Here is a 26,655-nt window from a genome sequence, read left to right as displayed (position 1 = left end):
TTTTGAAGATGTTATAAGTTTTGTGAATTTAAAGTCCAGTCCCTACACCCATATTATCAGTACTGTATGATAGTAGGTTCTATCATTTATTTTGAGTTTACCATCATCCAGCAACTGTGTTAGGAGATTTAATTCTCTTAACATTCCTATTTGATATGTATTATTATCTTCAGGTGAAAGGACTATTTTTTTTAGGCAATGAAACTGAGGTCCCTAGAGGTTAGACAATTAGCCTAAGGTCATTAGGAGAGCCAAGGTTGCAACTCGGTCTAATTCTAACGTTCTGGTTCCTTCCAATTCACTCCAGGACTTAATACTGTATTGTGCAGTAATAAAAACCAAATGTAATGATGAATTATACTATCTATAAGTATCTACTCTATTTTTTATATTTGTGATTGTGGTAAAACACACATAACATAAAATTTACCATCTTAACCACTTTTAAGTGTACAGTTCAGTAGTGTTAAGTACATTCACATTGTTGTGTAATCATTTCCAGAGCTCTTACAGCCATTCTTGAACATATCACCTGGGGCACACGTGCAGGAGTTTTCTCCAGGACATGTCCTATGGGTGGAATTCCATGGGTTTGCATGTGTCCAACTTTATCAGTTAAGGCCAAACTTTTTTCCAAAATGTTTGCACCAATTTATACTCCCATAGGCAGTTACTTTTTTTTCAAGTATGCATTACATTCAAATGTTTAAAAAAATTATTTTAAGTTCCAATGTTAAAAGAACAAAAAGACAATACAATGAAAAAATCTCCTGTCCCCTAACCACCTCATTCTCTCCCCAGAGGCAATCAAAATTACTTGTTACTTATTACTGATATAATTATTATTATAAGGTCTTTATGAGAATTAAATTAGTTAATATATGTAAAGTATTTAGAATCCTGCCTATTAGAACTGTAACTACTATCAGGATAATCACATCGATGTTTTCTCATTCTTTTTTACAGTTGCCTGATAGTCTGTTATATAAATGTATCACTATTTTAATCATAATTGATAAACATTTACGTTTCCTGTATGTTTATAGCACAGCAGTAAATAACTATTATTCCCACTCACATAGGTGAGTACGTCTAAAGGATAAAGTTCTGGAACTGGAACTTCTGGGTCAAATTATAACACAGTTATAATTTTAATGGATATTGGCAAACTGCCCTTCATGAATACATCACAGATTCTCATATATATTAACTTAAAGAGATAGAAACTTTGTAATAGAATAAACCTAGGTAAGCTACTTTGTTGTTCAGATGAGTCAGCTGATGCACGGGAGAGGGAAAATGACTGGCACTGGCAGTTAGTAGTGGAAACAGCACTAGAACCCATGCAGATGTCTGGACTTGGAGTCTTAAATGCTTTAAAGTCCATGTTAACATTTCATTATTTTGATGCTGCGGCTTGCTTATATAATGGTAGTAACTTAATAACTAATTTCTCATTATTCTTTCCGATTTTTCCCTGGGCTATTTTCCTACCCTGGATTGATCATGCGCGCTATCTTGGACAATTCTGACCGGCTTGACGTTTGCCAAGTGACCCATCTGCCCTCGTCTTCGAAAATGCTGGATTTGGTAAACTGCCTCTAGGGAAACAGAGCTCCGCCAGCCACTCCCAAGAGATCTTTTAAATTACATCAAGGGAAATGAACCAAGGTATTTGTTGTGTAATCTCTCTTAGGTCAATTTCCCAAGCTGGTGGTTGATAAGTAATACATCTTTTAGACCAAAGGAAGCCCGCCTCTCGAGGGCAAAGTCATCATTGGCTGGCACGGCTGTCAATCACCAGGCGTATAAATAAGGGATGCCGGCGGCTCCTCCCCACGGACGGCCAGGAGCGCGTGGGGTGGCGGCAGTCAGGCTGCGCGAGTCGTGCCGGGGAGGCGCTCTGCGGTAATATCTGACGGTTACTCCTTAATAGCTGGAGTGGAAAGTAAAAGGGACCTCTGCTCCTCTCTCCTCTTTTTCCCTCCCTGCCGGGCAGGCGTGATGGCGGAAGCCGCGGCGACGGGCGCCGGCGGCGAGGCGATGGCGGCGGTGGCGGCGGGGGAAGGCTCCTCGGGCCCGACAGGCTTGTCTTTAGGCCGGGGCTTCTCGAGCTACCGGCCCTTCGAGCCCCAGGCGTTGGGCCTCAGCCCGAGCTGGCGGCTGACCGGCTTCTCCGGCATGAAGGGCTGAGGCTGCAAGGTCCCGCAGGAGACGCTGCTCAAACTCCTGGCGGGACTGACGCGGCCGGAGGTGCGGCCTCCGCCGGGCCGGGGCCTGGTCGGAGGCCGTGAAGAGACGGCCCAGGAAGCTGGCCCAACCTTACCAACCCTCGGCATTGGGATGGACTCCTGCGTCATACCCCTGAGGCATGGGGGCCTGTCCCTGGTGCAGACCACCGACTTCTTTTACCCCTTGGTGGAAGATCCCTACATGATGGGGCGCATAGCTTGTGCCAACGTGCTGAGTGATCTCTACGCCATGGGCATTACTGAATGTGACAACATGTTGATGCTACTCAGCGTCAGCCAGAGTATGACTGAGGAGGAACGAGAAAAGATAACACCACTCATGATCAAAGGTTTTCGGGATGCTGCAGAGGAAGGAGGGACTGCAGTGACTGGTGGGCAAACGGTGGTAAACCCTTGGATTATCGTCGGTGGCGTTGCCACTGTGGTGTGTCAACCAAATGAATTCATAATGCCTGACAGTGCCGTTGTTGGGGATGTGCTTGTGTTAACCAAACCCTTAGGAACCCAAGTTGCTGTCAATGCCCACCAATGGCTGGATAATCCTGAAAGATGGAATAAAATAAAGATGGTGGTCTCCAGAGAAGAGGTAGAGCTGGCCTATCAGGAAGCCATGTTCAACATGGCTACCCTAAATAGAATTGCTGCTGGATTAATGCACACATTTAATGCCCATGCCGCCACAGATATCACAGGCTTTGGCATTCTGGGTCACTCTCAGAACCTTGCAAAACAACAAAGAAATGAGGTGTCCTTTGTCATTCATAATCTGCCAATCATTGCCAAGATGGCTGCCATCAGCAAGGCCAGCGGGCGCTTCGGGCTCCTTCAAGGAACCTCAGCAGAAACTTCTGGGGGGTTACTGATTTGTCTGCCAAGAGAACAGGCAGCTCGCTTTTGTTCGGAAATCAAATCTTCAAAGTATGGTGAGGGCCACCAAGCCTGGATCGTCGGCATTGTGGAAAAGGGAAACCGGACAGCCCGGATCATTGACAAGCCTCGAGTTATTGAGGTCCTGCCTCGAGGAACCTCTGCTACCGCTCTTGCTCCTGAGAATTCCAGTACCTCCTCTGAGCCTAGCTTGTGAGATGGAATAGGGGAAGTTGTTTGGACTGTAGAGCCTTTGTACAGAATCATGGACAATTCTCAAGAGTTGATTTTAGGAAATTTCCAAAGAAGGCTGCCTGCATAAATAGTTCCAGCTGCCCTTCGTAGGTGATTTGAATCAGCCCATCAAAAGCTGCACATTCCAAGGCCAGAAGTAACATTTTGGACTTTCCGGGGGTAGGTTTGTTAATCTCTTGAGTGGAAAAAGAGTAGAAAACCCTCTGTTTCCTCTTTCCAAACGCAAGATGAGGCTACTCAGGTTTGAGAGATTTTTCTCGGCAAAGGGCTCATTGATTTCTGCCCAGGGAGTGAGATTATTTAAAATTACATAGACACCAAAAATAAGTTGCAAAAAGAAAAACATTTAGATCAGAAGCAAATAAGTTTGGACCAGTACTGTTGATAAATCTAAATTGTTAAGGGAGATTAAAAATGCAATGTCAAATTCTTATTAGATTACTCTGAAATACTGGCTCTTTCCTACTCTGGACAAGAATTGAGCAGCTTGTCCAATGACTGGGAAAGGAGGACCTCCAACCACCTTACTTGGTCTCTGTTAATGACGTCTCTCCCTCTAAACCCCTTTAAGGACTGGGAGAGGCAGAGCAAGCCCCAGAGCCCAGGCCTTGGTGGACATTAAGATGTTAAATTCTTGTGCTGAAAATTCCTGGTGATTTAATCAATAAAGTGATTTCTAGTGAAATAAAGAGGATTTTGTTGAAAAATTCTTCTGGCTAATGTTTGTATCCTTGGAATTCTGAATCTTTTACAGTCTTATAAAATGAACCAACTGATACATTTAGCGTCGACAGTAAAGGAATCAAGAACAGGCATAAATCCCAAGGACTAGAGGGTGGGAGAGGACATAGGTAAAGAAAGGTGTCAACAAATCTTGGAACATGGAAAGTGGGTGGAAGAGGGGTAACTGACTTAGAAGAACAGAGGAAGCCGAAGTATAAATGCTTTCAGAGTTGGGGAACAGTAACAGGAAGCAAGGATATACACTCCGAATGTACTAAGGAAGGTGGGGTCAAAGGGTGGGGATGAAAACGGAGATACTGGTTAAAAATTTATGCACAGGGCAATTAGATCTTTGCAGTTCTCAATCTTCTCCCCTGTGTCATACAACCAGGTGACTGCCTCTCACCTGTGTAGGTAAACGGAGGTTTGTTTTCTGGAAAATGTGAATTTAAAACATACTGTAAAGTCAGGGGCACCAGGCAGAGCAGAGGACAGGGAGCCTCACCAAAAACAAGAATAAAGACAAAAATGAGATTGCCCAGCCCCCTCCCTCAGCTTAGCTATTAGAAACGCTGTCCAGGAAGCTTATACCGCCCCTGCCTGGCACAGGTGGAATATACTCCTCTGGAGAATATAAACCTGCCCAGAAAAAAGACCTATAAATACAAACATTTAGGGAGTCCCCGGTGAAAATCCCTGTACTGGGAGGCCTCCCAGTTGAAAAGCTTCACTCAAGCACATTCTTTTTAATGCCTCATTCTCAAATATGAGCAGGCAAGGATCACCAGATATTTGAGGCAAGCCTCCAACTTGAAAGAAGCCAAAGCAAACAAACTCAAGAAAGAGACAATACAGGGAGCAAAAGAAAAAAAAGCAGAAATAAAAGAAGATAAAGTATCCATTAAAAGATAATAAGAGAGCAAAGCACTTAGAATATAAAAATATAGCTAAAATCTTAAAATTCAGTAGAAGATTTAGAAGGTAAAGTTGACATTTATCAGAAAGGAGACAAAAACAAAAAGATACGCAATAGAAGGAAAAAAAAGTAGTTAAATCAGAGATGAGCCAGGAGGTTCAACGTCTGAGAAGAGTCACAGAAAGAGGTAATAAAGCAGATGGAAGAAAGAAAACAATCAAAAAATAATACAAGAAAGTTTTTCTAAAGTTTAAAATTGTGACTGTCACATGCCTTTTGAATTCCTAGCATTGTGAGTGAAAAAAGGCCTACACTCATTTTAGTTAAATTTTTAAATGCCAGGGATAGAGACCCTAATAATAACAATAGCAAATTCTTCCCTGGCACATAGTCTTTACCAGGCACTGTTCTAAGTGTTTATATATATATTAACTCCTGTAAACTTCCAACCACCCCATTTCGCAAATGAGGAAGCTGAGGTGCAGGAAGATTGAGAAATTTGTCCAAGGTTGCCCTGGCAGTCTCCTAAACAGCCTGGTTCCAAAGTCCATGCTTCTTCTAACCATTGTGCTTTCCTAAATCTTCTGGGGGGAGGGGAAGATCACAAACAAAGGTTTGGTATCAGACTTCTCAATAGTGAATTGGAAGCTAAAAGACAATAAAGCAATGCTTTCAAAATTTTGAGGGTAAATGATCTTCTCTGTGTAATTCTATATTTAGCTACATTTTCCAAACAGTATATTTTTTAGACATGGAAGGTATCAAAGTGGTTTCATCCCATTCACTCTTTCTCAAGAAACTACTGGAAGATGTGCTCCAGCAAAACAAGGAAGCAAACGGAGAAAGAGAAATACATGGGGTCCAGGAAACCCAACCCAGCACAGGTGGAAGGTGAAGGGAGCTCTCAAGGTAATAGCAGTCCAGCAGGCATAGAGAAGACCCAGCCCATGCTGGAGCAGAAGCCTGGAAGGCTTCCAGGAAAAGGAAAATGGAACTGATAGAGTATTGGTATGTTTAATTGTGTGATAAATTGTATTGGAAGGTTATCAGAAGATGTAAATAGAATTAGTGATAATTACATAGAAAATTAGCCCCCAAAAAAGAATGGGGCAGGGCTTCCCTGGTGGCGCAGTGGTTGAGAATCCGCCTGCCGATGCAGGAGACACGGGTTCGTGCCCTGGTCCGGGAAGATCCCACATGCCGCGGAGCAACTAAGCCCGTGAGCCATGGCCGCTAGGCCTGCGCGTCCGGAGCCTGTGCTCCACAACGGGAGAGGCCACAACAGTGAGAGGCCCGCATACCGCAAAAAAAAAAAAAAAAAAAAAAAAAGAATGGGGCAGTTATCAACTCCAGCCAAAAATAAACCCTTGAAAAATAAACAAAATGTAATCTAACAACAACAACAAATAAATAATAAATAGATAAATTCAATCGGGTTTTCTCCTGCTCAGAGCTCAGAGCTCTCAAATAGCTTTCCACAAAATCCCTGCTTCATCTTGTGACAGTTCATCTCACAGCACTCTCCCTACCTCTCTCACTAAACTCCAGCCCACTAGCCTTCCCATGGTGCTTCAAACAAATCAATATCCTTTGTTCTCTGCCTGGAACCTCACCTGTATGCACCTGGCTCACTCTTAGTCCTAATTCAGCTCAAATAAAACCTCTTCATAAAAGCCCTCTCTGAGCTCAGCCAACACCCACAGACTCTTCCAACTCATCACCGTATTTATTGGCTTCATAGCTTTTATCCTAATCTGTAATTATCTTGAAAATTTCTTAGTTTACTTTATAATTGTCCCTTTCTGCTTGTATGTAAGCTCCAGGCTGGCAAAAGATGTTCTGTATCCCAGCACTGGAACAGTGTCTGGCCCACAGTTAGTGTTCAGAATATACTGAATCAATCATTGAGTGAGGTATATACACTGGGGACCCCAGCACCCTCTGTTTTCACACTTTCCTTGCTCTTGGTGTCCCCTAGTGGTGGAAGTTGGTACCACCAATCTCTTAAGACAAGGCTTTGGAGAAGAAATTTGGGCCTTGGTTTTGCTCATCAATTTACACAGCTCTCTAACTGGTTTATTTTCTTGCTTGGGGTGGGCAGTAGAAAAGGGCAGGAAAATGACTGGATGCTTCCCTGGCCAGGGTCCTCTTAGTTAACCTAGAAAGGGTTAGGGGTTGGAAGCAAGGTAGGCATCCAACTATTCCTTGGGGAGGGGCTGGGCAGCAAAATGGAGGTAGCAGGTAGTGGAGGTGACAGGCCTCGGGTGGAAATCAGAACAGAATCACAGGTATAAACAGAGGTAAGAAAGGTGATGGAGGAAAAGAAAGAGGAAGAAAAGGAAAAAGGAGCCAAAGGAAGAAAAGAAAAAGGAGAGGAAATTGAAGGTAGAGAAAGAGAGAGAAGAAGATGAAGAGAAAGGACAGAAGGGCAGACGGAAAGGCAGTGGCAAGGTGACCTCAGCAGACACCCAAGCACACGTGAACTGCCTCCTTTACTCCTTTGTGGGGAGACGTCTTTCAGTTGCTGAAGAGCACTGGGGAGTGGTGGTGAGCTTCAGCCTTCGCCTTTCTGGGTGATCTCAGACAAGTCTCCTGACCTCTATGGGTCTCAGTTGCCTCATCTGTAAAATAGGTGCAGCCATACGCACCTATGGCAGGCAAGTCATGGAGAGGATCCCATGAGACCTGCTCCTCTAAATTAATATTTGTTAGATCGACTCAAGTACCAGGTCCCGGGGAAACAAAAGCCAGACACTGCTTTTGTTCTCCAGGAGACCCGGTCTAGGGGGAGATCTAGAACAGGAACACCAATCGGCCCCAAATTAAGGCAAGAAGTGATAAGTGCCACGAGAGTGAGAGTGAATGAAGTGCTTTATAAAACCAAATTATGTCCTGGGAATTCCCTGGCGGTCCGGTGGTTAGGACTCCGTGCTTTCACTGATGAGGGCTCTCGGGTTCAATCCCTGGTCAGGAACTAACGTGGCCAAAAATAAATAAATAATAAAATAAAACCAAATTATGTCCTTTTGGAGGAAGTTTAGGAAGGCTTCCCAGAGGAGGTGCCTTTGAAGCAGGGCTCTGCAGGATGGGTGGAATTTGGATTTGGCTATGCAGAGAAGGGGGATGGGCATTGCAGATGGAGGGAACCATGTGAACAAAGGCAGGGAGGGTGGGGAACACCTGCTCAGCATGTGTGTAGGGGGATATAGCTGGATAAGAAGGTTGGGGAAGGACTTCTAAGGGTGTTGGGGACTCCCTGGCCTGACTGAGCTAGGCTAGAGGTTCCTAAAAGCCTCTGTCATGATTCCTCCTGAAAAATTTAAGAAGAAATATTTTTAATTATAGCAGCACCCTTTCTCCTGTCCCCCAGTTCAAAACCAACAAGGCCTATGGATCTACCTCAAATAAGAACAGCACTGCAGTAGATCCTCGGGATCCAGCCACGAACAAAATACATATTGTCCGGGTCCTCCTAGCACACATGTGGAGGGTCCTTGGAGGCCACCTAGGCCAGACCCCCACTATATAGAGAAACTGAGGCTCAGAGAAGAGAAACAATCTTCCCAAGAGCATTGGTAGATAGGTTCCCAATTACCTGACTCCTAGTTTCCCATCACACTCTGTTGTCTCTGGGATCTCCAACTAGCCTAGGTTCCCCCACCCTGATACCACCTACCCAGCTTATGGGCTTCTGTTATTTTGTTCTCCAGCTGCTGTTGACACTTCTACTCCAGGGTTTCCCAAAGAGCCTTACTGGAACCAGTTGCATCTTTTTGGCTGTAGTGGGGAAGGTGGCCAAACTTGAGTCCCAGAAGGGCATATGTGTGCATTTACACATTTGCCTGTTCCAGCCCGTCCACCCTGTCATTAAACATTTATTAGCCTGCACTGGGGAAACACCTTTGGTTTTAAAAGACTAGGGCACCTAGTCTCGCGGGGGATAGGCTTCTAAAGGGCTAATCACAAATGTGGACCAAAAAGCTAGACCAAGGGCTTCCCTGGTGGCGCAGTGGTTGAGAGTCCGCCTGCTGATGCAGGGGACACGGGTTCGTGCCCCGGTCCGGGAGGATCCCACATGCCGCGGAGCGGCTGGGCCCGTGAGCCATGGCCACTGAGCCTGTGCGTCCGGAGCCTGTGCCCCGCAACGGGAAGGGCCACAACAGTGAGAGGCCCGCGTGCCGGGGGTGGGGGCGGAAAGCAAGACCAAGTACACTGAGCCCCTGACTAAAGCAGAGAAGTCTGGTTGCCTAGATGTGACTGAGGAGAATGGAGAAAATTAACAGGATGTGGGGTGAAGGTTCAGGAAGAGCCTGGGATGAGAAGTCCAAATGATGGGGCCAATCATATGTTCATGTCTGTTCCTTCTCCCTCGTGAGGGTCTCCCCCGCCCCCACCCCCAACTCCGTGCCGTGCTGATGCTGAGTTTGGTTGGTCTTTAGAGGATGATGCCGTTGGAGCAAAGAACTTGGATGTCCCTGCAGGATGCTTTGCAAGAGTTTTACAGCTCAGCCGGGGAATTTCCTAGGGGAGATGGGCAGAGGCAGTCTCAGAGAGAGCGCCTCCTCCTTCAGGTCCGTCTCCAAGGACCATCTGACCTGGGAACTCTAGAAGTCCTGGAAACCTGACTCTTCAAAAATCTGAGATGCAGAGGACTCCTGAGAAAACTGCTCTCCAAGTGGTGTTTTATATTCCAGTAAGAGTTTGGTTTCTGGTCTGGAGAAGCTTAGCAAACACCAGGCAAGGTGCTAGGGGTGGTACTTGGCCCCTGAAACTTTCAGTACCCAGATCCATAAGGCAGTTCAATGCTCAGAACTTCAGACCTATCTGTCTACCTGCCTGCTGGACATCATCTGGATGTTCTAGAGTCATCTTGGACTCAACGTGTTCCAAACTAAAATTCATTATCTTCCCTCCTACCCCAACTCCCAGGTCTTCTGTGTCCTCATTTCAGCAAATGACAAAACTATCCATCCATTTACTCAAGCCAGAAACCAAGGAGTTACCCAGGACTCCCTCTTATCTCCCACACCCTATATCCAACTTCCATGTTGCCTAATCTAGCAAACTCTGTGCTCTCATTTTACCCAGCAGCTCAGCCGCATCAGATGTCCACTCGTTCTGGAACACCTTCCTCTCTTAGGCTCCGTAACTTCACACTTTGTCAATTTTTCTCCTACCTCACCTTTCTCTTCTGCTCAACTGCCAAATGTTGGAGTACCTCAAATCTTGGTCTTGTCTACCTAGATTCTTGTACTAGTTATTCTTCTCCAATTCCCTGACTTTAGGTACTGTTTAAATGACTGAGACTACCAAATCTGAATCTCTAGCCCTGATCTCTCCTCTAAACCTTAGGCTCGTAAATCCACCTGCCAATTCGATATATGTCTTCAACTTGCCTTGTCCTAAAACACGCTTCTGATGCCTCATGTGTTCAATCCTGAACCTCATCTTCCACATCCCAGTATGAGTCACCATCCATCCACCAAGTTGCTCAACACTCAAAACCTGTAAGCCATGCTTGATTCTACCCTTTCTCCCATCTCACTAGTTCAAAACCACCAAAGCCTATAGATCTAGCTCCAAAATATGCATCTACCTCTCTTCATCTTCACCCGCCATCAGCAGCCCAAGGCACCAACATCTGTTGCTGGAAAACTGCAGTAACTCATCTCTCTGCTTCTACTCTTGCCTTCTTCAGGTCATTCTTTATTTTATTTTTTTAAATATAAGGTCAAATTACATAGAATGCTACTCTTTTAAAATATATATATATATATTTATTTATTTGGTTGCACCAGGTCTTAGTTGTGGCAGGCAGGCTCCTTAGTTGCAGCACGTGGGATGGAACCCGGGCCCCCTGCATTGGGACCGTGGAGTCTTATCCACCACGCCACCAGGGAAGTCCCCCCCTCAGTTCATTCTTAACACAGCAGTCAGAGGGCTCAGAAATACAACACATGATCATACGGCTCCCCTGCCTAAAATCCTCCAAAGGGTTCCCGTAATAGTTAAAATCCAAAATAAAATAAAATATGAAATAAAATCCATAAATAAAATCCATAAAAAGCCATAAAAAGGAACGAAATTGGGTCATTTGTAGAGACCTGGATGGACCTAGAGACTGTCATACAGAGTGAAGTAAGTCAGAAAGAGAAAAACAAATATCGTATGTTAATGCATATATGTGGAATCCAGAAAAATGGTACAGACGAACTGGTTTGCAAGGCAGAAATAGAGACACACATGTAGAGAAAAAAACGTATGGACACCAAGGGGGGAAAGCGGCGCGGGGGTGTGTGTATGAATTGGGAGATTGGGACTGACACATGTACACTAATATTTTAAAAATAGATAATAAGAACTTGCTGTTTAAAAAAAATAAATAAAAATCAAAAAAGAAAAAGAAACTATAGATTTAGCAGGGCCTCCAATAAATAAATAAATATGTAAAATGCTTGAAACAGCTACCCTACTTCATTCCTCAGGCTCAGCTGTATCCTGGAGACATTCCTGTATCCTTTTAATAAATTCCCCTTTCTCATTTAAACCCTTCATTGCTAGGGTTCTCCACGGGGCTCCCCGCCATCATTTTGCTTTGGCGCCATCTGGCGCCCAAAAGGGAAGTGATGCACCTGTGCTCTCCACTCTCTGCCTTTTGTCTCTTCGCTTGGTCGAATCTGGTACCTGTACCTTTAAGATGCTTGGTCAAGACTGAAGAATTCGGGGGCCGGCGCCAAGGAAAGCAAGCATGAAGTCCTCTTAGGTTGGTCCTGTCCGGGTAAGGGGCGGGCTGTAGCAAACTCCACGTAAGAAATTGGTCTTTCTTTCGGCTCCGCCCCCGTGAAGCAATCATGAACGCCTGTGATTGGCCAGGCGCTCTGGAGGCGGGGGCTCCGAGCTTGGCTCCAGGTTCTTCAGCAAGCCAGGGCTGCGGCGCGGTGGGCGGTATGTCCGCGGGTGGGAAGACGCGTGGGGATGCAGGAGGAGAGGGCACTGCTGCTGCCGCCCCCTTCAGCTTCAGCTCGGAACCAACGCTCGAGGACATGTAAGCCGTTCTTGCCCAGGCTGGGCTGAGGAGATCGCCCCCTTTCTCCCTCCGTTTGGGGAGGGTCCCTCCACGTGGTCGGGAAGAAGGCTAGCAGCTGTGCTCAGGTCCTAGCTCTGCTGGCCGACCCCCGCAGGCGAGCCTTCTAATCTCCTTCTCTGTAAAAGGGGCTTAACAATGCACACCTGAGGCAGGGGACATACCGGAGTACGATGCTGCTTCTGTCCTGTCTCTGCCCTCCAGGAGCGGGAGGTAGGACGGGGGTAAATGTAGTGTTGAGAGGTGGGAGACATTTCTTGCTGGAGGAAATCAAAGAGGGCTTCTTAGGGGAAGTGTCCTGGAGCTGTATTCTGTAAAATCAATAGGATTTAGATATACAGAGATAGGGATATTCCAGATGGAGGAAAACTGCAGAAGCAGCAGCAGGAGGTGGAAAAATGAAAAAGAAGATATTATTAGACTTCGATAATTTAGGGTCTGTGTAAGGTCCCACCCATTTTATAGATGAGGAAACCAAGTCCCATAAAGAGGAAACGACTTGCTTAGGCCACCCAAGGAATTAGTTGCAGAATCCCCCCGCTGATAACCATGCCCTCATTACATATCACTGAGGTACCTGCCAGGGCCCTGCATCTCCTCCCCCATCCCCTAACCTTGGGACCTGGACTTCCACCCCTTTCTCCTATTCCAGCCGCCGCCTCCATGCTGAGTTTGCTGCTGAACGAGACTGGGACCAGTTCCACCAACCTCGGAACCTCCTCCTGGCCTTGGTGGGGGAAGTAGGGGAGCTGGCAGAGCTCTTGTGAGTAGATGACAGGCTTCTGGAAGCATCTGTGTGTTGGGGAGGGGAGGGGAGGATTTATTTGAGCATTAGATACCCCTGGATCCAATTTCCCCTCCTCACTACCAAGCTCTGTACGTGGTTGCTGGGCATACAAAGATGACTTATGGGTCCCTGCCCTCTAGGGGTGCCCAGTCTCCTGGGAGAGAAAGGTGTGAAAACAGCAAGGCAGGTCCAGGTCTAAGAGGGGACAGTGGCAACTGTCCTTTACCTCTGCCTCTGGGGTGGAAAGGCAGGTATTCTATAAAAGACCTGCCTATGGCATTCCAGACAGGGGGAGTTTACATTTGCAAAGGTAGTGAGGTGGGAAAGGGCAAGTTAAATTCAGGGAGAATATAAGATTCCTTCAGTGTAAGCTTCTTGAGGAAGAGCAAGGATTTTGTCTGTTTTGATCTCTGGTGTGTCCCAAGTGGCTGGGATACAATAGGCACTCAATATACTGTGGCTGTGGAGGACAGGGGTAAGATAGGAACACAGAATGATAGAATCAGGGCTGGGAAGTAATGGAGTTTGGACAGAACACCTGACCAGATTTGAATAGTAGAAAGGTCACTGTGTCTACAGGGTGGATTGGATCCCCAAGAGAATTGGGTCAGGGGAAACCAGTGAGGAAGCTGGTGTAGATGAGGCAAAAGGTGGTGAGACTTAAGTCAGGGCAGTCACTGTGGGATGGACAAATGAGGGCACTGATGTGTGTGAAGGCAAGCCATTTGTTCATTACAGATTCATGACCACCATCTGTGTGCTATGTCCTCTAGAATCGAGATATGGCCTTGAACAAGACAGACACAGTTCCTACCATCACAGTGCAAGAAGACTGACAATAAATAAGTGAACTAATTTTAAAAGATGTGGAATTGTCACAAGTTCTATGAGGAAAGTAACACAAGGTGATGAGAAAGAGGGAGAAGGCTTTTCTGAGGAGGTGACATCTGAGCTGAGACCTGAGTAACAGCCAGCCATGGGAAGGATGGGGGGAAGAGCATTCAAGGCAGAGGGAGCAGTAAGTGTAAAGGCCCTGTGACAGTTTGGCCTGTTTGCAAGGCAGAAAAGGCCAGAGTGGCTTTAGGTGGGGAGTAAGAGGGAGCATGGTGGATAATGACACTGGCAGAAGCAGGAGTCAGTTCATGCAGGACCTGGAGGGCATGGTAGGAGTCTGGATATTATTCCAAGCACACTTGGGGGAGTTTTAAGCAGGGGAGGGACAAAATGTAATTTGTGCTTTTAAAAGATGGTGCAGGGTAAGAGCAGAAGATGAGTTAGAGGCTTCTGCAGTGGTCCAGGTCTAAAGTTTAGTCTGGTGTGGCAGTGGCTAAGGCCGGCAGGGGAGGAGAATTTTGTCTCGATAAGTGAAATGTCTTTTTGGCTACTCCTTGGCTCAGGTAGGGACGCAGAGGTCTGGGTGAATCATCTGATGGGGTCTCTTCCCCACCATGAAGATTCCAGGGCCCAGCTGGGTTGACTTGTCTTTGGAGGAACTTCCTAGGAGGTGGGAGTTCATTGCTGCAAGGCCTGGGGTGTGCCCCTAAAAGAGGTGGAACCCATTGTCCTAGCTAGCATCTATGTGTGTGTGCCTGTCTTTGTGTCCTGTCCCCAGTCAGTGGAAGCCGGATGAGGAGCCTGGGCCCCAAGCCTGGCCCCCCAGGGAACGAGCAGCCCTTCAAGAGGAGCTCAGTGACGTCCTCATCTACCTGGTAGCATTGGCAGCCCGCTGCCATGTAGATCTGCCCCGAGCGGTGCTCTCCAAGATGGACACCAACCGGCGACGCTACCCAGCGCATCTGTCCCGCGGCTCTGCCCGCAAGTACACAGACTTGCCCCACGGGGCCACCTCTGAAAACCAGGCTGTGGGGCCTGCAGACCTTGCCTATGAGTCCACAGGTCAGGCCTCAACCTAGAAACACGGGCACAGAACCTGCAACTCAGCACGGCATCTGAGGAGCAGAGGGTGCTCCAGCCATGCTACCTCATTCTAGTCCTTTCCTAACAGATCATGGGCCTGGGGGCTACCCTTCTTGAGGTCTGAGGCCCAAGAACCTCCAGTAGGTAGCCTCCTGGTTTTTTCTCTCTCAATAAAAGTTTTGGTTAGCAACTTCTGGATTCTTCCTGGGGCAGCTGGGGAGGCTCTCTGTCTCAGCACATGCTGGAGAGGGGTACCAGGGATACCTGTGAGCCCAAAGCCCATGTTTCTCTATTATACTTCCCACCTGCAGAGCAGAGAGATCTGATTTCTAGTTAAGTTCTCTGTCTGACCTCATGCAAATAAGTCCCTTCCCCTTCTCTAAACAAGACTGGAGGCTTTATGTAGTGTTGGATAAGAGCCCAGATTCTGGAGCCAGGCTGTCCGGGTTCAAATGCCATCTTTGATACTGGATGATGTTCTGGATTATATTGTCATCTTTCTGTGCCTCCATTTCCTCATCTAAAATGAAAATAAGGGACTTCCCTGGCGGTCCAGTTGTTAAGACTCTGCGCTTCCACCGCAGGGGACATGGGTTCCATCCCTGGTCGGGGAACTAAGATCCCACATGCCGTGCACCCAAAAATAAATTAATTAATTAAATAAAATGAAAATAATGTTATCTACCTAATAGGGTTGTAAGGTTTAACTAAGTTATTCTAAGTAGAGTGCTTAGGACAGTGTTAAGTTTGCAGTTGTCATTATCTGTTTGCTTTTTCAACTCAAAACTTTCAGGGGCCCAGAGCAGGAAATTTCAACAGTTAAGGCAGGCGTGGGCCTTGTCCAGCAGGACCTCAGCCCTGTGAGAGCCCTCTGCCCCTCTCTCTTGGCCCCCAGCACAAATCAGGGTCAGGTCTGTCTGATATGAAGCAGAACAGGGCTTCCTCTCTTTGGGGGCTTGGACCCCTTAGCCCCCTCCTTCTCTCCCAAGGCCAATTTGCTTGTTCCACTTCTACACCTAAAGATAGTGTTGGGTATGTATGATTCACCCGTTGTGTGACCCCAGGCACATCACTTTCTTTTCAGAGCTACCCAGCGAACTAGCGCCTGCCTCCTTCACAGGGTGAAACCTGATTCCACATCAGTAAAATAAAGCATTTCCCTTTACTGGCCTCACTCCTCTTATTAATGACCTCACTTCCTCTTAACCAGTGACCTCTCTTACTTCCTAGGTAAAAGAGAATCCATCAGATTGGAACTGCTTTAGCTTTATCTTCCCAAACCCTCCTTTCCTCTGTCCACCAGTGATAGCAGGAGCCTTATCTTATTGATCTCTTATTTCATCCTGTCTTCCTGACCAATTATCTCCTCTCTCCTCCATATAATCAGTCTTTTCCTTTCCATTAGCCCTTTCCATGAGCACATAAAGCATACTTGAGTCTCTTCCTATTGACAAGACAAAACCAACAAAACTCCAGCTACTTCCCTCATGCTTTTCACAGCCAAACCTCTTGAAATGGATCTACACCAATCCACTCTGCTTCTTCATTCTCTCATTTCTACCCTAACCCACTGAACGCTGGCTTTCACCCCCCCACCCCTCCAATGAACTGTTCTCATCACTTTCCCTGAATTCCTACACAGTGGACACCACAGCAGCATCTGATTGAGCTAAGTTTCCTCCATAAATCACTCATCTAGATTCCCCAGACAAGACACTTGCTTTTCTACCTCTGGCTATTCTGTCACAGACTCAAGTTCTCTACTACCCTCTTCTGGATGTGGTGCCATGCCCTCCAGACCTGATATCCCCAAGGTGTTACTTCCAATCACCTCCCTGACCTGTCCACATTTACTTCACACTCAATGTGTCCAGATTGGGGTGTAACAATTGCTGCCACTTCATCTCTGGCCCTGCTCCTCATCCTGTGTCCCCATCTCAATGGCACTGCCTGTGGCCACCCAAGCTAAGAAATGAAATCAGCCCCATCTCTCCTTTCCCCACATCCACTTTAACTCCTATTAATTCTCCTATTAATTCTAGCTCAATAATATGCCATATCCTTCCCTCCCTCTAATCCCTCAAGGCTTCTTTGTGGCCTTGGAACCCTTAACCTGGCTTCCAGGGTCCTTAGTGGTATGTCTCCTGCCAACGTCCTTGCCTTCCACCCCAGAGGACATCTGCAAGCTCTAACAAGTCTGGCATGCAGGCTCAGGGGTTCTCTCCATACGTCCCCAACCCCAACTCTCTTGACCTTAAGACCAGCTTAAATGCCACCTCTGAGAAGAGCCTCTCTAAACTCCAAGATTGCACTGAAGACCTCTCCTATCCAGCAACTCCTCCATCAGAGTTCCAATGACAAGGGACTGCACTTGCCTGTGTACTTGTCCCCACTGTGCCATTCACTGGCTGTCAGTACCTACTTACTCTTCTGCAGAAATAAAGGTAAAAGAGTTACCTCACTTTGGGATGCTTTGAGGATGAAAACGAGCTAATAATAATGTAGCACTTAAGTTCTTTAACCTAGTGCTAAAGTTTCCACTATTGCTCCTCTTTACTAGACCAAGTTCCATGAGGTTCATGCCGGCTCACTCAAAGCTCTTTAGAATACAGTGCCTGTTGATCACCAACGCGCTAAATTTATGGACCCTTCTAGGTCTGAGGTCATGAAGACATAACCAAGGGCCAAGCGTGGAATGACTCCACATACACACAAAACCAGTTCCTGGAACACTTTTGGGCTTATAGCCCCACTTGACTCCATGACAATTCACCTAAATCACCTAAGCCTGGAGAGACCCCCAACTTTTCTAATTCACACCCCACCCACCTCATTCACAGGCACGGGTGGGGTGAAGATATAATACTTTATTCACTCTAACACGGGCCGAGGGGATGTAATGAGGGGGAGGTGGGCGCGTTTCCAGGGACCCCGGTAGGGGATCCTCCCTGTCTCCCAGTTCCAGGGCAGCCAGGCCCGCCGTCCCACCCTATCTGAGACGCAGGTGGCAGGGCGGGGAGTTGTCCAGGTTAACGCAGCCCCAGATCGGGATACTAGCGTGCCCCTCCCCAGCTCGCACCCTGCGGAGACAAGAATGGCGGTTCAACTGCCCTCACAATCTGGGCAGCGCTCAGTGGCAGTGGCTCCGGCGGGTAGCTTGAAGTCCCGGCCGCAGCCCGCGCAGATATAGAGACGGCGCCGCATGTGCGCGCGACGGTGGCGGATGAAGTGCGAGCTGAGGCGGAAGCGCCGGCCGCACTCGGAACATGGGTAGGGCCTCTCGCCCGTGTGCGTGCGCGCATGCTCCGCAAGGTTGGAGCGGTGGCCGAAGCCGCGGCCGCACACGGCGCAGCGGTGCGGCTTCTCGCCCGTGTGCACGCGCCGGTGCTTGGCCAGCGCCGAGCTCTGAGCGAAGCGCGTGCCGCAGTCGGCGCATGCGTACGGCCGCTCGCCCGTGTGCGTGCGTCGGTGGCGCGCCAGACACGAACTGCCGCCGAAGGCGCGTCCGCAGTCCGGGCACGAGTACGGCTTCTCGCCCGTGTGCACGCGCAGGTGCTGTGCGTAGTTGGAGCTCTGCGCGAAGCGGCGGCCGCATTGTGCGCATGCGTACGGCTTCTCGCCCGTGTGGCGCCGCCGGTGCTGCCGCAGGTTCGACGCGGCCGAGAAGCGCTTGTCGCATTCTGGGCATTCGTAAGGCCGCTCGCCCGTATGCGTGCGGCTGTGTTTGGTCAGCGCCGACTTCTGCGAGAAGCGCCGGCCGCACTCGGTGCACGCAAAGGGCCGCTCGCCCGTGTGTATGCGGACGTGCTTGGCCAATGTGGAGCGGCGCGCAAAGGCACGGCCGCAGTCCCGGCACGCGTGTGGGCGCGCCGGGTCCGCCGACGGCGCTGGCGCCTCGCTCGGGACCTGCGGGGAGAGGGGGGACAGAGGACAGGTCAGCCCTGACCGAGAGGCTCGGGAGCCAGAGACCTGGGGCTCTGCCGGCTGCAGCCTCTCCGTCCCCCGTTTGTACAGTAGGAAAAGCCACGGGGTACGCCTCTCTGGACGGTTGTGCGCGTTAAATGAGATTAACATAAACGCACATATCACAATGCCTAGTGTAATTCTAGCAATTCTTTATTAATTCATCCAGTATTTATTGAACGCGTACAATGTGCCAGACTCTGTTCTAGGAACTGGGGATTCAACATTAAATTTTTTTTTAAATTCCTAGTTTCAGGAAGAATGGATAAGGAGTGCTGGTATTGGAGGGGGTGCTGCAAATTTAAATAGGGTTGAGGAACCTCGCTGATGTCACATGAGCGAAGACCTAAGGAGGTGAGAGAGCAGGTTCCAGAGGGAAAAGCAAGGCCCTGAGGCAGGAGTTTTCCTGTTCTAGCAATGGCCAGAAACAGTGCCTAGGGCCAACGGCAGGAGGGGAAGAGTAATCCATGGAGTGGTCCTGAAGGGGATATCTTAGCATAGGGCCTTGCATGTGAATGAGGTGAGGACTCAATAGAGATGTTAGACGGTTTTCAGCAAGGAGGGGAACAGATTAGACTCATATTTTAAAAGGTTTCAGGGGCTTCCCTGGTGGTGCAGTGGTTAACAATCCGCCTGCCAATGCAGGGGACACGGGTTCAAGCCCTGGTCCGGGAAGATTCCACATGCTGCAGAGCAATTAAGCCTGTGAGCCACAGCTACTGAGCCCACATGCCTGGAGCCCATGCTCCGCAACAAGAGAAGCCACCGCAATGAGAAGCCCACGCACCACAACAAAGAGTAGCCCCCGCTCGCCGCAACTAGAGAAAGTCCATGTGCAGCAACCAACGCAGCCAAAAAAAAAATTAATTAAAAAAAAAAAAAGAATGAAGGAGGGGAGAGAGCAGGAACCCAGTGAGGAGGCTACTGTACTGCAAGCCAGGGAAGACAGTGGCTTGGACCCAGGTGACAGAGTTGGGAAGTGAAGGTGGTGAGAAGTGGTCTGCTTCTGGATATAATCTGCAGTTTGAGACAGCAAATTTGATAGTAGATTACACATGAGGTGTAAAGAAAGAGAGGAGTAAAAATGACTCCCAAGGATTTTGAGCTTAGTAACTGCAAAGGCAGAGTTGCCATCTACAGAGCTGAGGGTGGAGGGAGGAGCAAGTTGGTACCTACTATTGTTTCTGATCTTATCTGCAGTTCTCCTTGACACATCTGGGGCTCAGGAGAGAGGCCAAGGCTGGAGATGTTAATTGGGAAGGCACCAGCGTGGAGGTGGTTTTTAAAGCATTGAGACTGGATGAGTTTGCCCAAGGAATAGGCAGAGAGAAGTGGGGGTGGCAAGACGAAAAGCAGCCAGCAAAGGAGACTGAACAGAAGCAGCCAGTGAGGTAAGAGACCCAGGAGAGCATGGTGTCTTAGAAACCAGGCCACCATCAAGTCCAGGCTCTCTAATAAACCTTCAAGAGCAAGCACCTGTCATTTTTTTAAGCTGCAAAAAAGGCAGCCAGGGTGAAACCCAAATACTATTCTGAGGCCTGAAATGAAAAAAATTCAATAAGCCAGTTTCATGAGGTCTGGGCCTCTGGAGATAAAATCAGAAAAAGAAATGCTTTATAAGAGGCAGATGAAGGGAAAACAGCTTGTACTAACAGTAAAGAGGAATACTGAGGAAACATTGCTTCCTTCTTGGAAAAGAGAAGGCTCATCCTAGCAAAAGTGGTGTTGAATCTCTACTATGGACTAAGCAAATAGGATATTAATTCATGACCAAATGAAAAACCAGGCACATATTAAGGATAAGACAGTGTTAGCTTCTTTCTCCCCATATTCCATCTCCACCAAGTGATTATCACTATTCTTTTATAGATAAGGAGACAGGTTAAGAGAGGGTAAGTGACAACTAGGGAGTAGCCAGGCCTCTTCTTTCTGAAGTTGTAAGGAGGGCACCTTCAGGGCCTTCAAGATCCTTTGTTAAAAAGACAGTAGCTTTTTGGTAACCACCTCAGAAATTTGAAAACAAGGCTGTTTGGGAAACTGGTCACCAGCCAAGGGAACTCTGGCTTAAATACTATTATCACGAAATGATAATAGTGATAACAACATTACAGTGTAAAGATTTGACAGTGCTATGTTATGTACATTATTGTATTAAATCTTCCTGTCACTCCCCCTTGAGTCACGTGTTATCTTTTGAGAAAACTGAGCTCAGAGAGATTAAATTCACATAGCCAGTGGGAGTCAGGACTGACCTTAGAGTTCTCAACCAGTAGGCTACACTGCTTCCCTGCACACACAGCACGAAGATGTGACAGTGGCTGGACTCCCAAGTGCTTGGCACTCTCCAAGAGGGATTCAAGGTTAAAATACAAGTTGATACTTTAAATCGAGAAACTCCCCACAGCAAATTCAGCACAGTCTGAATTCAAGGTCACACTTTCCAGTCTTGCCCTGGTTTTGACATCTATTGGGTTTATTTCATCACATCAGCCATCGTGGAGAGAATTTTTCTCATTATATCTATATTTTTCTGGCCCGTTTTTCTTTGGCACCCTTCTTTAAGGTGACTTTGACCAGCCTGAGGACTTCCTTATGATGGATTCACTATCTTGTGTAAAAGAAATTCTTCACACAAGTACCCTTGGTATCTCCAGCTCCAGGAGGAGGGGCCTTGGGTGCCCTAGGAAGAATCTTGGTAAGAGGGGCTGAGTCTAGCTCATTAAGACCCCAGGCAAGTCCCTCCCTTCCCCTGCCTCAGTGAACCAAGGAAGGCAAGGTAGGCTAGGTGAGATCAATATTTCCCGACTTGAGGTATGTACATCACAGAATGCAAGAGGATTCTAAGTGTTATGTAGGCACTCTTATCTTACTATGATCATTATGTATTTATTTTCATAGATATTAGAAAAAGAACAGATCACATGAAACTCACAATTTCATCAGTATTATTGCTCAGATGAGGGTAAATTTATTTAACAAAACAATGTGAATCTATCTGAAGAAGAGCATTAAATAAATGAGCAAACAGGTAAGTGACTGAAGCTTGGCAAATACCAGAATTACATGCCTTTTAAGTTCTACAGCTGTTAGATTTAAAAATTAGAATACAGGGTATCTGCACTATAACATGAGGGTACTAGGGGGATACATGTAGTATAAGAATATGATAATCCAAGTATTTAAAGTTGGCTCAGTGGTTAAGAATCTGCCTGCCAATGCAGGGGACACAGGTTTGAGCCCTGGTCTGGGGAGATCCCACATGCCACAGAGCAACTAAGCCCATGCACCACAACTACTGAGCCAGCACTCTAGAGCCCAGAAGCCACAACTACTGAGCCCACGTGCCACAACTATTGAAGCCCGCATGCTTAGAGCCCGTGCTCCACAACAAGGAAGCCACCGCAATGAGAAGCCCATGCACTGCAATGAAGAGTAGCCCCGCTCACCACAACTAGAGAAAGCCTGAGTGCAGCAACAAAGACCCAATGCAGCCAAAAAATAAGTAAATAAATTTATTTTAAAAATAAATAAACAAAAATAAAAAATAAAGTTAGTGATTTTGTCTTCCTGCTTAAGGTATTTTTGTTTTTGTTTTAAATCAGAGCAAACATTCCAGTTTTTTCCTCAGCTGTTACTTTTCTAATTAATAACAATAACTACCATTTACTGAGCACTCACTATGTGCCAGGAAGTGCGGTAAGTGCTTTTCACCCATGTTCTCATTTTAAATTCTCACAACCCTTTGGGTTAGGCTGTATTAGCACCATTTAAAAATAAGGATATAAGACTCAGAAGTAAGTGACCACGAAGGTCCTACAGCTAATCCATCGGCAGGGTCAGGGTTTACACTGGAAGTCTGTCATTGTCTAAAACACCTCTTCTCTCATAGAATCATGCAGTTCTATCTCACTGACAAGTTTAAGGTTACCTACAGTTTGTCTCCCTCACCTGGACTTTTTTAGCTGTCAGAATCTCCCTTCTTTTGAGTACAGAGTATAAAATACAATCCCTATCCTCTCATTGCTAAAGGAAGTGTGGTCCACAGACCAGCAGCATCTGCGTCACTGGAAACTTATTAGAAATACAGAATCTCAAGTCCCCCCCATACCTACTGGATCAAACTCTTCACTTTAACAAGATCCCTAGGTGATATGTACGCATGTTAAAAATGAGGAAACCTGATCTAGGAGATGCACTACTCCCAAGGAAAGCAGGTGGGAAAGGTGAAGAGGGTTTTACAGGCTGAAAGACCACATGGGCAAAGTCTTCGAGGTGAAAAGGGTCAGGTGTGTTTGAAGCTGGAGCATGGGATGGGTGCTGAGTGATTAGAGATGAAGCCATGAGGTCAGACGATGAAGACCTTTGAATGCCAGGTGCAGGAGCTGAGGGAAACAGAATACCACTCAAGGGTTCAATTTTAAGCAGGGAGAGACAGGACGGGATGTACATAGAGCCCTCTGAGAAAACCCTTCTATTCATTAAAGATAGTTCGGATTTTAATAGGCAGTGAGAGAATACTCCAGCTACTGAGTGCAGCATAATGAAGGCCTGTTCTGGACAATGACTGGCCATGGGACTGGGTGAGAGCTAAGAGTCACAGAATGTTGACACTAGAAGGAGCTTTGGAGACCACTATTTCATAGAAACCAAGACTCAGGGAGACCACACAGCAAGTTGATGAGCTATCTTGTGGGCACAGTGCTAAATCTTTGTGGGATGTGTGTGTAACTCTCATTTCCACCCTCCACCAAATCCAGTCACCCACGTGATACTTAGACTGGATTTCAAGGATCTTACTTTCATTATCTCATTTTATAGATGAAAAAGCTGTCGAGGCAAAACTGGTAAATAGTGGTTAGGATTTGAGCCAATGCTTTTTTTTTTTTTTTTTTTTTTTTTTTGTGGTACACGGGCCTCTCACTGTTGTGGCCTCTCCCGTTGCGGAGCACAGGCTCCAGACGCACAGGCTCAGCGGCCATGGCTCACGGGCCCAGCCGCTCCGCAGCATATGGGATCTTCCCAGACCTGGGTACGAACCCGTGTCCCCTGCATCGGCAGGCGGACTCTCAACCACTGCGCCACCAGGGTAGCCCTGAGCCAATGCTTTTAACAGCTACATGTTACCATTTAGAGTCTAGCTCTACAGCCTTTTCATGACTAGCCATGCCTACACCTACCCTTCCCATCCTTAGCTCCATCCAGTCCAATCAATGTTCCCCCAAACCCCCTTATTTCCATCTTCTCTCCCCTGCTGCCACTACATTAGAGCAGGCTACCAGCCATACCTGACCTGGTCTCCCCACAGCAGCCAACGATTCTTCTAAATAGAAAATCTGATCATGTCTCTCCTCTGATTTGAGGCTTCTGATGGCACCGCATAACCTAACAGAGTATGTCCAAATTCCTAAGCTGGCTTTCAACACCTTTTACTCTCTGGCCCCACCTACTTCTCTGTCCTTATCTTCTCTGAGCATTTGCTTTTGCTGTTTCCTCATCCTGGAATGTCCTTCCTCCTCTCCTCCTCCATTTGCCAAATTCCCACTAAGTTTTCAAGGCCCACATCAAAGTCATTTCCATGAAGCCTTCCCCACTGCCTTGAGTTATTTGCCCTCAATTCTGTCTAGGCCTCCATGTTCTAGGTTTCCCTGTTCACTCCCAGCCTCAGGATTCAGCCCAGAAAGGCCTTGATAAAAATGAGTAGAAAAATCTCCAGAAGAATGACCTAGCCCAAGGTCCTGAACTTTAGGGAGAAGAATGAATAATAGCAGCAAATACTTACATAGTGTGTATTATGTGCCAGACACAGTTCTAACTCTTTACATGTATTAACTCATTTAATCCTCCCAACCCCAAGAAGTAGGTGCTATTATGATTTCCCTTTTACCAGTGAGGAAACTGAGGCACAATGAGGTTAAACTTGCCTAAGGTCACACAACTGGTAAGTGACAGAGTTGAAAGTCCACCCTAAACTCTGGAGTCTGAGTTCTAAACTTATAGGCCAAAGGTGGAGACCAGGGGATTCACAGGGCCGGAAGAGGCAGGCTGAGCTAGGAGGATGGGCCAAGGAGGCCTGAGAAAACAGAACTAAACGGGCCACGGCAGTGAAAGCGCAGAGTCCTAACCACTGGACCGCCTGGGAATTCCCTAAATAGTTATTTTGACTGGAAGAGGAGGCCACAGCAGCCAGCCCCCTCCCCCTAGGGCCCACCACATCCACTAGGGGGCAGCAGAACTTTCTTTTTCTGGGAACTGGCGCCTGTGCAGGAAGAAATCAGAGGGAGCCTGGGCCCACAAATCTGGCCCAGGAGTTCTCCAGCTGGACTCAGGGCTGCTCTGGCTGTGGGTGGGAGTCCTGTAGGGTTTTGGCAAGTAGAATTATACCTAGTGGCAGTTAGGGTCTCTAATGGGTAAATCTAACTCATATTTTGATCTCCTTAAAACTCCTCTCTTTAAACCTTCAACACCCTTGTCAGTCTAACCCTGCTAGACATCAAGCTCCACGAGGAACCGAGGAGAGCGTTTACTCTCCAGCACCCAGCACAGAGCCTGGCACAGTAGGCGTGACATCTGTATGATGGCAGCGTGGACTGTGGGACAGAAGGATGGGTGGCCAACACTGAGAGTCAAGGGAAAGTAGGGACAGGATCCCTGAATTCTGTCTGAGGGAGGCTGGACCTGCACCAGGTTTAGGGGTGAAGGGACCCCAGGGTGTGGGACACATACCTCCTTGTTGTCCATGGGGATCTTGAGTTTCACCACTTCATACTTCTCTTCACCCTCATCCTCCTCACCCTTTACCAGCAGCACCATCTCTTCTTGCATCTCTTCCTCCTCCTCCTCCTCTGTCTGCTGTTCACCGGGCATCTTGGTGTCCTGGGGCAGGGAGCTGAGTCAGAAGCTCAGGACCCGCCCCCCCACCATGGCTCTGGCCCACACAAGGCGGTGCAGCCGTGGCTTCTCCTGTGATCTTTGTGTCTGACCTTCTTCCCTCTATCCCAGCCCGGCCCTGGGCCCCAGCCCTATCTTGGGACCAGCTCGGAAGACTCTCGTTCACCCCACTCATCCCGGCATTCAAGGCCCTGAACACTTCGAATCTCTAGCCCCAGTGAGTCACCACCCTCCCCGCGCTGAGTCACTCCCCGGTGCCTGAGTCCGCGGCTCGGAGCTCTAGGGCACGGGCTGGAGGCAGGATCGGGGCAGAGACCCTGAGGGGGTGAGCACTCACCAGCCGCAGGTTCGGGCGCTCGCGCTGCCCCAGGCCAGGGCGCCGGGCGGTTGGGCACTCTGCGACGCCGCGACTCCGGGGGCGGGGCGTGGGCGGGGCCTCGGTGACGACTGGTCATTGGTCAGAATACATAACCCCGCCCCCTAGGGGAGGGGCCAGGGGACCCAGGCGTCCGGCCCAAACTGCCCCGGGAGGGTGGCGAGCCCACGCCCAGTGCCTTCCGCTCAACCCCGACTCCCAGACTCTGGGCCACCCTACTCGGTGTTCAAGGTCCTCACAGTCCGGTAGTGACCTACCTTAAAGGCTCGTCTCCTGCGGCCGGCTCGGAGGTCTCAGCTGCGGCCAAGCGCGTCTGCTCCGCCCGAAATAGGCCACGTGCGCTCCCACCCCTGCCTGGGCCTCTCGCTGGCGCCCCGCCTGGAGGGCGGACCCTGTTGCCTCCTCACCTCTTCCCTTCCCTCTTTTTTGCCTCTTCTCCCATCTTTTCTCCTTTCGCAGAGTCGCCTTCACGGTCTCCTGGTCTCTGGGATATCTTGCTCCTTGAATACATACTTACAAACAGCCACCCAAGCAACCGCTGCTGTTTGTTGCGTGGTGTGCCTCTTATGCGCCATCGTTATGCTAAGCCTTTTGCACATCTGATCTCGATCCGCACAAAGGTGGGTC

General features: G+C 48.0%; 3 protein-coding genes across 5 annotated transcripts; 2 read left to right on the top strand and 1 right to left on the bottom strand.

Annotated features, from left to right (window-relative positions):
• Positions 1-1,824: 1,824 nt before the first annotated feature.
• SEPHS2 (selenophosphate synthetase 2) lies at positions 1,825-4,083 on the top strand. The gene has a single exon (XM_059036225.2). The coding sequence runs from the start codon at positions 2,005-2,007 to the stop codon at positions 3,334-3,336; it is 1,332 nt and encodes a 443-aa protein (XP_058892208.1). The 5' UTR covers positions 1,825-2,004; the 3' UTR covers positions 3,337-4,083.
• A 7,822-nt stretch (positions 4,084-11,905) lies between these two features.
• Positions 11,906-14,991, top strand: DCTPP1 (dCTP pyrophosphatase 1). Its single transcript, XM_059036275.2, has 3 exons — positions 11,906-12,058; positions 12,750-12,860; positions 14,497-14,991. Exons 1-3 carry the CDS (start codon positions 11,961-11,963, stop codon positions 14,795-14,797), a joined length of 510 nt encoding a protein of 169 aa, XP_058892258.2. The 5' UTR covers positions 11,906-11,960; the 3' UTR covers positions 14,798-14,991.
• A 2,657-nt stretch (positions 14,992-17,648) lies between these two features.
• Positions 17,649-26,597, bottom strand: ZNF771 (zinc finger protein 771). Of its 3 annotated transcripts, XM_059036261.2 has the most exons (4): positions 26,286-26,357; positions 25,990-26,099; positions 25,488-25,637; positions 17,649-18,707 (listed from the first exon to the last, which is right to left on the bottom strand). In XM_059036261.2, exons 3-4 carry the CDS (start codon positions 25,626-25,628, stop codon positions 17,904-17,906), a joined length of 945 nt encoding a protein of 314 aa, XP_058892244.1. In that variant the 5' UTR covers positions 25,629-25,637; positions 25,990-26,099; positions 26,286-26,357; the 3' UTR covers positions 17,649-17,903. The 3 variants fall into 3 exon arrangements, with proteins under 3 accessions (XP_058892244.1, XP_058892245.1, XP_066868564.1); XM_059036262.2 differs by lacking the exon at positions 25,990-26,099 and having other exon boundaries at positions 26,286-26,597; XM_067012463.1 differs by lacking the exon at positions 26,286-26,357 and having other exon boundaries at positions 25,488-25,650; positions 25,990-26,051.
• Positions 26,598-26,655: the final 58 nt, after the last annotated feature.

Source organism: Kogia breviceps, chromosome 14 (assembly GCF_026419965.1).
Source record: "Kogia breviceps isolate mKogBre1 chromosome 14, mKogBre1 haplotype 1, whole genome shotgun sequence".
Classification (NCBI taxonomy): domain Eukaryota; kingdom Metazoa; phylum Chordata; class Mammalia; order Artiodactyla; family Physeteridae; genus Kogia; species Kogia breviceps.
This window is presented reverse-complemented; position numbering and strand designations above follow the sequence as displayed.